At 34.4% G+C, this 10,861-nt stretch overlaps 1 protein-coding gene across 1 annotated transcript; it reads right to left on the bottom strand.

Annotated features, from left to right (window-relative positions):
- Positions 1-3,816: 3,816 nt before the first annotated feature.
- LOC122312562 lies at positions 3,817-6,042 on the bottom strand. The gene is made up of 4 exons (XM_043127204.1): positions 5,580-6,042; positions 4,325-5,177; positions 4,151-4,238; positions 3,817-4,050 (listed from the first exon to the last, which is right to left on the bottom strand). Exons 1-4 carry the CDS (start codon positions 6,040-6,042, stop codon positions 3,817-3,819), a joined length of 1,638 nt encoding a protein of 545 aa, XP_042983138.1.
- Positions 6,043-10,861: the final 4,819 nt, after the last annotated feature.

The raw sequence follows: 10,861 nt of genomic DNA, 5'->3' as shown, positions 1-10,861 counted from the left end.
GCAGCTATTTTGTACATATGTTAGGTCTTTTGTACACATATCAGTGATAGGGTAGACTCCAATATGCAATTAAATAAACAATCTCTCTAATTTGATATCTTGATTAATGAAAGACAGCTGACAACTCTTTTGTACACATGTTAAGTCTATGGCAGACTCTAATATGCAATAAAATAAAAATCTCTTTATTTCTATAACTTGATTAATGAAGATATACCTCATTCTTTTGTACACATGTTAAGTATATGTGATGAGTCCAATATGAAATAAAATAAAAATCCATTTAATTTTATATCTTGATTAATGAAGACAAATGGCATTCCATTTTCATACACGTTAAGTATATGGTAGACTCCGCTATGCAATAAAATAAAAATCTCTTTTATACACATGGGCAGTATATGGTAGAGTACTCCACTATGCAATAAAATAAAAATCTCTGCCTTCATTATATCTTGATTAATGAATATAGTTGGTATTCTGCTTGTACATATATTAAGTATATGGTAGACTCCAAATACCAATCAAATATAAATCTGGACAAATTTTATATCTTGATTAAGGCACACATCTGGCATTCTTCTATACACATGTTAGCTCTAAAGTAGATTGGTGAATATGAGTATATTAAAATAAAACATTAATATTGCAAAATACATGCGCCTTCATATAAATTGGTGCCCAGCTACTGAAAATGTATCTTTGTGTCCAACCTGTGGGGAAGTATTGGAAAAATGAAAAAATAAATCGTGCACTTTTTTCTTAACATATTTGGCTAGTATGTTTTGGACATTGGATTTTATTGCTAACGTGTTAAAATTTCCCATTCTCATCGTTAAACCTATGCGACATATGAAATTCTTTAATTGGGAAGCTTGTTTACTCAAACCACTACATGAACATTTTTCAAAGATTTATAGTTACAACAACACATCCATTTTGTAGATTTCACACCGGTGTAAATTATAAAATGATCGTAAGTGATACTGAATATTACAATGAAATTTTTTTATTAAATTCAAAAATACAAGGTACATTACTCTCTGAAAAAGTATGGCTAATTTTTTTATATGGAATATATAAATGCTCCCTCCATTTGGCAAAAAGATTACCTGGGAATTAAATTTGCACCTAAAACATATATGGACCATGGCAATTGATGAATGATTACATTAATGCTAGCAATGGACGTTTTGACTTTTAAGTGATATCTTGCCGATGCACTATCATCATGTGATTTGTTGTCAACGGTTACAACAACAAACACAGTTTGCGTGCAAACTACAACGATTAAATAACATTGGTTTATGCCTTCCTTATCACATTTCTAGTTAATGACCTTTTATGCCTTCGTTATCACATTTCTAGTTAATGCCCTTTTACGCCATATTTGAGTGCAAAATATTATAAAATGTACCATTTGCTCAAACCCAATGTTTTCATACAAAAATGACACCTTCCAATTCTGTATCATTTCTAAGCATATACATTTCCACTATTCTATATTACAATTCCCCATGTGACTTGGCTTTTTATGTATAAATAATTTCCATCATTATCTAACAACAAATTTGGACTGACTTAAAAAAGCATGCATCCAAGCATCAAACCATTCATATATGTGAGAAAGTTCAAAGTACTTCATTGTCACTCTTTATTTTTCATTTTAAAGATCTAATTTTAGAGTATATATGTGAGAAATCATTAGTAGTGCTGATTCTGGTTTATATATGGCAATTAGTATGGTATGTCCCATTTGTTCATAGGTGACATACACATTGGTCACCTCTCTTTGCACCTAAGAAACTAGTAGACGTGTACTCACAATTATTAAGGACCATAATCGAGATACCCAAGTGTATTTTAAGTGGTGAGTTTAGATCCTCCATGTGCATTTTAAATGCTTCCTCAAACCCATCTTCTTATATATGGTTTCATCCAATCATTGTTTAATCTGGAGACCTACTTGTCCAGACATGTACAATTTGGAAAAATGGAGGTAAGGTCAGTTTGAAATTGACCTCACAACCGTGCATTTGCAATGGCCAATATTTGTAATTAACACTAAACAAGTGTCCTCCAGCCCAATCTCATTTAGTAATGCAGCATATTGTTGAATATTTAACATGAAATATTATATTCACCAAGCAAGATGTAAGAATGAATTCTTTAGAGTAAAGATCTAATATTGAGATGCTTCCATGTGAACGTTGGATTAATGTAAGACTAGGATAGACATGATGGACAGCCTAGAAATCCACTAACCATTATCATCAAAAAGAAAATTGAAAAAAATGGTGAACCATGTATATTTTAAATTTAACAGTAATATTATAAAAGTCACATTTGAGGGAATAAACAGACCTTGTATGGACTACTCGGTGTGGTCATCATTTGTAGATACATTGTTGATTTTAAGTGACATTTATCTACTAGAGTTCAAGCAAACTAACAAATTGAATATCAGCTATAAACAATTGTACGCATCTATCTTCCCTTGACCATATTAGAAAGATGCATTGTATAGTCCATTATTTTTATATATCATATTCAGTCCATTTTTCAATATATATCATGTTCAATCTTTCTTACTAACAGGAACTATCATTTGTATTTACTAAATTCTGATAGGTTGCAGTGACTGATATATAGTTGTATAAATCATGTGTATTGGGCTGCTCACCTTTTACTCATTTGAAATACATTAATAGTTAAAAAAGGTAATGGTTGGAGTCTTTAATAATTTAATTCAGTCAAGTTGGGTTTTTGACAAAAACGTAAGGCTTTCATATATAGTAAACATTCTAAATATCAAAGGGATAGCACTGGTTGAGAACCAAAATCCAACGTTGCAAGTCAAAGTAAAGAAAGCATACAGACAGTGGCCATGTTTATGCGAAATAATGCCTTTACACACGCATAGTCTTCAAGTGTGGAGATGATATCCCAATGCGTAAAGTCAGGCGATCTCTACAAACACACAAAATATAAATTACTAAAGACATCAATATAAATCCCATGGTAAAATATATACCCTCATGATAGTGAATTAATAGTACTCTTAACTATTCCCATAATAAAAAGCATGTGTATCAAATCCTCATGGACACCTAGTGCATGTATGGTGGAATATCCAAATTAAAAGCATTCAATGACATAAATAGCTATGGTTTTTAATGATTAACATTATCTATAATTAGATAAACCATTATCATAAAAATAGGATAAGATAACCATCAGGATAAATCTGTATAATAAATAAAAAGATTCAAGATTCAACTAACCATCGCTATCCCCCTCATCAATGTTCTCCAACACAAAAGCGTCGTTAATGTCTTCATCATCAATGAAGGCCTCATCGTCACTTCCTTCAGCCAAATGCTCTTGTGACAGTGTTGAAGGATCAACGGGCAAGTTTTCTTCATTTACTCGGATCAATGGATTGAGCATGTCTACTAAATTAGTTTCATTAACACAACCATAGTTCCTAGGATCAGTGTCACTCTCATCGTCTATTTCACCAACGTCGGATTCATCATCAAGTTCATGCAACTCCGAGGTATTGTGGCGAATATTGTAAACATTCCTATTTGTTATCTTGTGTACAATGTGCCAACTTCCCCCCAAAGTCGGGTCTTTTATGTAAAAAACTTGCAACGATTGGCATGCTAGAGTGAAATGCTCATCTTTGTACCATTGCCTAGATGTGTTGACACTCGTTAAGTGATCCCCAGTGTGTATCCCCCTTCTCATGTCGCCAATGTCCCACAAATCACATTTAAACAAAAAACGCTTGCGCCAACCCAAATAACGTAATTATATGATGTCCTGCAACACACCGTAGAAGTCAACTGGCAATCCTTGATGGTCGCCATGAACAACAACACCACTATTTTGGGTGTGACGACGCCCTTTGAGTTCCTTCGTGTGAAACCGAATTCCATGCATTATACACCCAGAATATGATGTGACCAGTGGATATGGACCACATGCTAATGCATATATATCATCGATCACCTCGGGGGGAATCTTAGCATGCAACTGGGCGATCTAACATGGATATTTGATTGAAAAAAAAAAACAGTAAGGAAGTCAATTCAAAGGTTAAATAATGGGAAATGTTTGTAAATAAAAAGATAGTGAATCTTACGCGTGTTCTAAACCACATTAGGAATTGACTTTGGTGCCTACGCTCAATGTTGCTAAGGTCCTCTTCTTTCATCTTGTTATAGTGCTCACTACGAAAACCAAATGTATTAATAAGTTATCCACTTACAATATAAGATAAATAAAATGCTGAATTGGGGATAGATCGTGCACTTACTCTATATAGTCTTCAATCTCTACGCAATTATTAAGGACGTACCACTCAGCCTTGGCCAACAATGCGTCAGGTAATTTTTCCACTCTTGCTGCCCCTAATGGGCGCACCTTTTGGGAGAAAATCGATAAACTTGACTCTCGGGAGGTTTGCCCAATTGTGTCACTGTTTCGTTCCTCTCGGTTATGTCTAGTCTCGATATCATTAAGGTACATAGAGCAAAATGTCAGATATTCGACATGAACATATGCCTCAGCAATTGAGCCTTCTGGACGAGCTCTGTTGCGGACATACCGCTTGAATTTACCCAAATACCTCTCGAAAGGGTACATCCACCTGTACTGAACAGGCCCTGCTAGCAATGCCTCATTTAGGAGATGAATAGCAAGGTGCACCATGATATCAAAAAATGCCGGTAAGAATATCATTTCCAATTTGCAAAGAATGATGGGGATATTAGCTTGAAGTTGTTCCAACACCCTTGTGTCTAGTGTTCGTGAGCATAATTCTTTGAAAAATGAGCATAACTTTATTAAAGCTCCCCTAATATATGGTCGTAGGTACCCACCAATAATAACCGACAACAAATATCGCATAAAGATATGACAATCATGGCTCTTCATTCCCATGATTTTTCCTTCATTAACGTTGACACACTGGGTAATATTTGAGGCAAAACCATCAGGAAATTTGACTTCTGCCATACGTGCACAAAAACTTCTTCGCTCAATTACATTTAACATGTAACATGCAAGACTCATATAAGTATGATTACCATGATGCTGTAAATGTAATTCTTTTCTTAGTCCAAGATCTTCCAAGTCCCTACGCGCATTGACAGTGCCCTTACTTTTGCCTTCAATATTCATCAGGGTTCCCAAAACGTTATCACATATGTTTTTCTCAATGTGCATGACATCCAAGTTATGTCGCAATCCCAAGTCTAACCAATAAGGAAGCTCAAAGAAGATATATTTTTTAGTCCAATTAAGTTCAATGGGGGGTATGTTTCATCTTCTTTGTTGATTTACCATACTGGATGTTGGAGACCTCATGTAATTGATCCATTAAAGCCTGCCCCACAATGGTTTTAGGTTGGAGATGGCGTTCATCCTTTCCATTAAAAGCATTTTTTCTTTCTTTCTACAATTGTGCTCTATGCCCAACCACCGACGATGACCCATATAAGCATGTTTTTGGCCATGCTTCAACCATAATGTATCTGTTTCAAAGTTACATGTCGGACATGCCATCTTACCCTTTGTACTCCAGCCTGAAAGATTTGCGTATGCAGGAAAGTCATTGATTGTCCAGAGCAACGCTGCCCTCAATAGAAACATTTCACCTTTGTATGCATCATATGTTTGAATTCCATCTTCCCATAATTCTCTCAACTCATCTATTAGTGGACGCAAGAACACGTCAATATCATTTCTCGGTGCCTTTGGTCTAGGGATTAAACACGACATCATCAAGTATGGATCTTTCATGCATGACCAAGTAGGCAAGTTGTACGGCACAAGCAGAACTGGCCATTTGCTGTACGGTTTACTCATGTTATTGAAAGGGTTAAACCCATCACTTGCTAGAGCAAGTCTGACATTACGAGGATCTTGGGCAAATGCCTCATATTTGTTATCGAAGTCTTTCCATACCCTAGAATCAGCAGGATGTCTCATGAAGTTGGGCTCGTCAACACGCTCTTCTACATGCCATCTCATGGCTTGGGCAGTCTTTCAAGAAATAAACAACCTTTGCAATCACAGTTTTAAAAGAAAATACCGGAGGACTTTTTGGGGTAGCCTCTTTTGGTTATTGTGCTTGAGGCCCACCTAGATGCATTACATTTAGGGCACGCATCTTTATTAGCATTATCCTTCCAAAACAAGGCACAATCATTTGGGCATACATGTATCTTTGTGTAAGTAAAGCCCAAACCACGCTATAAGCGGTGAGCCTCGTTATATGAGTCAGGGAATAAAGCATGAGGAAAGGCAGCTTGCAGAAGTTTTATAACCATGTCGAACGACTTCACAGTCCAACCACCAACTGTCTTTATGTGAAGCAACTTGACTATGAATGATAACTTCAAGAACTCTGTGCAACTTGGACAAAGTGGTTGTCTTGCATCGTTTAGCAACTCGTCGAAGCTAAGGTGTAAAGGAGCAGAAGAGGTGTGTCATTCTTGACCCCCGTCTGAAAAGAATTCTATTCTACCAGAATTGTCCATAAAGGATCCCACACGGATATCATCTAACATCTCGTTGACATCATCAATGTAGTCATTGTTGTTATAGGCAGCATCACCATCTTCGTCAGAAGATGTGATGTCTGGCAAAGTTTCCTCCTCGCCATGGAAGATCCATTCCGTATAAGATGGATCTATCCCTACGATGAACAAGTGATCCTCAACCACCAAAAAATGATGGAAAGTTTGATTTCAGCATCTCCTACATGGACACCTAATGCAGTCTCTACCCGATAGATGGGCCTTCGCCATATCCATGAATTGTTTAACGCCTGATGCGTAATCGTTAGAATGCATTCTATCTCCAATATGCATCCAAGCCTTATCCATATGGTTAGGTCGCAGGGAACTGTACAAGTTAAGCAAGGCATATGAGCAGTATAAATGGTAGATCAAGGACTGTATGAAAGTTTGTAATTGTTTATTGCGAAAGGAGATGCAGGAAATAACAAAGATATCGAAGGGAAAGAACTATTTAAATGGAGTTGAATGGTTATCGTACATGTAAGGATCCCATACATGTGTTAGGTCAATGATACTGAAGGGAGGTGCCTATAGGTCATAGGTCATAGTTGATGTTAGCATAGGTTTCTAATGAGAGGGAGGGTAATTCTTTCATGTCATTAGTAATGGAGGATATTTCAACCAGCTTATATTTTTTTAAGTATAGGAGTTGCTATATCTGCCTTTGGTTGGGGAGAGGGGGGGGGGTGGATATATGTAACTCTAATCGTAGAGGTGGCTCAAGGCTAGATAGATTCCTTGCTTCTCCCTTTCCACAATCCGAGGATAAGTCAAAAAAGAATGCATGGGCTTCACATATTAATTCGTAGTTGGTAAAATATTTACCAAGTCTGCCAAAAACTCTACATTATATATGATATTATTGGCCATGGCCTATAAATATATATATATATATACGTACTGTAGTCATTGTACGTACCCAAATTAAGGCCTCAAATACAAAACTTGATCTGAAAACTTGATTAGATCACATTATTTCTCTCTGAAGAAGTTGTTTTTTCCTATCAATTTAGCTAAATGCATGAAGTAATTAAATCAGCTAATCTAAAATCTTAGGTTAGATTTTAGATTTAATGTTAGAAGTGATACATGTGACAAGAACTTTGAGAATATATATATATATATATAAAATATGCATCGTCGATCGTAATACCTTTGTGACAATAGAATGAATTATTAGTTCAAGTCAACCACACAATATTGAAAAGTGACTCGTGATAGACAGATAGAGCCATCTTAATTAATTCCTTTTGTCAGGGCAATAAATAGTCTACTAAATTAATTTCATAATTTAAATTACATTCATAGTTGTAACTTTATTGAAAGTTGAATCATACAAGAGTTAAGTATATATTGACATTTAGTAGTAAACATGCAAAAAACATGGCCAATGACAAACATGGAGACTTCCCACTGCGTCCACTTTGATCCACAGCTACTATATTATACAATGACTTTTGTGTTGACGATTTATTTTATTCTACAAATCCAATATTTGTTTTGCCGACCAATTGCATACAAACATGCAAAGACAAACTACTGCAGATGATATCTCTAATATAGAAGTCAAAATATTGAACACAAACAACTGCAGTTGAAGACTTACATGTGCGTCGGGTATATGTTTTCCACTAAGAAGATCAAGAGAACATCATGGAAAAGCTAAAAATTACACACCGGTGCTCAGGTGTAACTCTTCCTACAAAGAAAAATGAAGCGTATTAATTATTATTACTCTAAGAGGACTTTAGAGCTCACAAGGTTCATGGCATAAAAAAGTATGAAAAGATAAAGAACTTCAACAATTTTGTTATTTTTACAAGATAACACACTTGCGCTGCGTATAATTAACACATAGACACCATCAATCTTTCTTGTTTAATGGCTCTTGTAAGTCTAAAATAGGCCAACATACACGTGCTTTCAAGTAAGCCTTTTCCCTAACTATTCAACATGAAAAATAGCTGGCAAAATCGTGCTCAAATGCTAAAACATCAAGAATTGGCCAAGACAGGTGTGTAGAATATTTTTTCTACACACCTGTCTATTATTCGTCAAACATAAACAGTTTAAATAGGTAATAACCTCTTGAAAAAAAAAAAAAAACTCAAACAAGTTGGTTCTTCACTTGCCAATTCAAGTTATAGGATAATTTCAACTTAGAAAAAGCAACAAAGTAAAATCAATATTATAATGAAAACCATCAATTGCAAGATCCACTTGGTCATCATATTTTTGCTAAACTATAGCTAATCCTAATAGCTTAAAGATGAATGTAAGAAAATAGGAAAAACAGTGCAGAAAATGTAACAAAATAGGACACAAAATATAACAAAATGCCACCATTGGAATAGTTATACATGTAGACACATTGAAGCATCATTATAGAAAAGAATCAAGAGTGACTTCCCACAACAGCATTTCAAATTAAACATGTTGCAGAGAGTAAGATTGTATCAAAATAGGGCTGTTCATCCGAGTTCTAACCCGGGGACCCAACGGATGAACCCAAGTTTTGTAAAACCCAGATTCTAGGTTTCGAGAAAAACTGGGGTTTTTTTTTTCTTAAATAAAAACCTATATTATATTCAAGATTTTTTAAGAAAAACCCATATTGAAAAGCATAAGCATAATTCTCTGGATTTTCCTTTTATAAATAACATAAGCATAAATCTCTTTTATGTAAAAGCCTATATTTATTATAGAAGTATTGGAAAAAAAACCGTTGCAAGTCATCATTTTTATAAAGACAATTTTATAAAAGCCTATATTTTGTGAAATATTTTTCTAAGAGGTAATGTTAAAAAAACATAATACTAACATTGTCCAGAATAATGAACAACTAAAATGCATGCAATCCACTACAAATTACATTACATCACAAAATGAAAATTTACATTACAAAATATAAAATTATAAGATGAGTTACATATCAATAGTCGGGTCTTCCATATGATTTAATCACACCAAATAACATAGTCGTTGAAAAGCATAAAAGGAAAGAAGATAAAGTATTAAGAATAAAAGAGAACCAGTAGAAAGGCAAGTCCCTTGCTTTGCATAAGAAATCAGGGGTCTCCATTACCAATTAGAAAGAGACGTGTACAACATTGATTCTGCAAACAATCATACCAATTCAATCATTAAGAGTTTATAACTCAGCTCCAAACTCTGTCAATTCATATATACAAAATTGAAAAGATACACGAAATATGGACAAAAAAAACACAAATGCAATCATATTCTTGCTACCATTTACCATTATTATCATGAAACAATTGTGACATTAGCTCCCATACCATGCAAACTGCATCCCCTATCCCAATTTTATTGGGTAATACATGCACCAACAGGTGGCTGCTATATATGCATCACTAAGAGAAACAACCTAAGTTCAGGTTGTTCCTCATAACCTAAAATTCCACTTCACTGATTCCCAAGATCTTCATAGGTAAAAGGAAATGATTCACTGGAATGCCACAGCAAGTTGAAATTGTTGGCTGCCTAATAAAAATTGTTCTAAAACATAAACATCTAGATTCCAATGTACAAGAAGAAAACTAATGATTTATGCAATGAAAGTATTTCTTTTGACAAGTCATGTCTTCTTTGATTTATGCAATGAAAGTATTATCATTTAAAAAAAAAAAAAAGAAGAAAACTTAATGATAAGGTAAACAAGGATAATATAGTTCAGTCCAGTTAGAAACTATTAATTCAAATAGCAATACATTTAAACAAACTATAGGTCCAAGCAAGTTTGGGAAATAATTGATCTTTCAAATTCATATTATAATTTCTTCCTTAAACAATAAAATATAAATGAACATGTCATAAAACATAACTCACAAGATTTGAAAACTGTAATTTTTCTCAAATTCTTGTGCAACCGAACAGACAAAGTTAAATTATTAACTTTAAAAAACAAAGTTAGACCATCAAAAAAGAAAAGAACACGTTAAAAAATAACCACATGGCAAAACATTTCATCTTCACAATACACAAATTCTGAATGTCAATATCAATATAATACTAAAATAACACCAAATTACAATATAAAAAGCAAGAACCCAACAGTAAAACCCAACATATCCATGGGCCCTTACATCTCCAATTCCACATATATCAAAAATCCAAACATGCAAGAAAACATCTGTATGTGTGTGCATGAATTATGCTTCTAATTATAGGCCATCTACTCATGTTTTAAACCCATATAAACACCCAAATAAATATCCCAAACCAACGAACAGTAACTGCAAATAAGC

This window comes from Carya illinoinensis, chromosome 6 (assembly GCF_018687715.1).
Source record: "Carya illinoinensis cultivar Pawnee chromosome 6, C.illinoinensisPawnee_v1, whole genome shotgun sequence".
NCBI lineage: Eukaryota > Viridiplantae > Streptophyta > Magnoliopsida > Fagales > Juglandaceae > Carya > Carya illinoinensis.
Note: the sequence above shows the minus strand (reverse complement) of the source record. Positions and strands in the feature narration are given on the sequence as shown.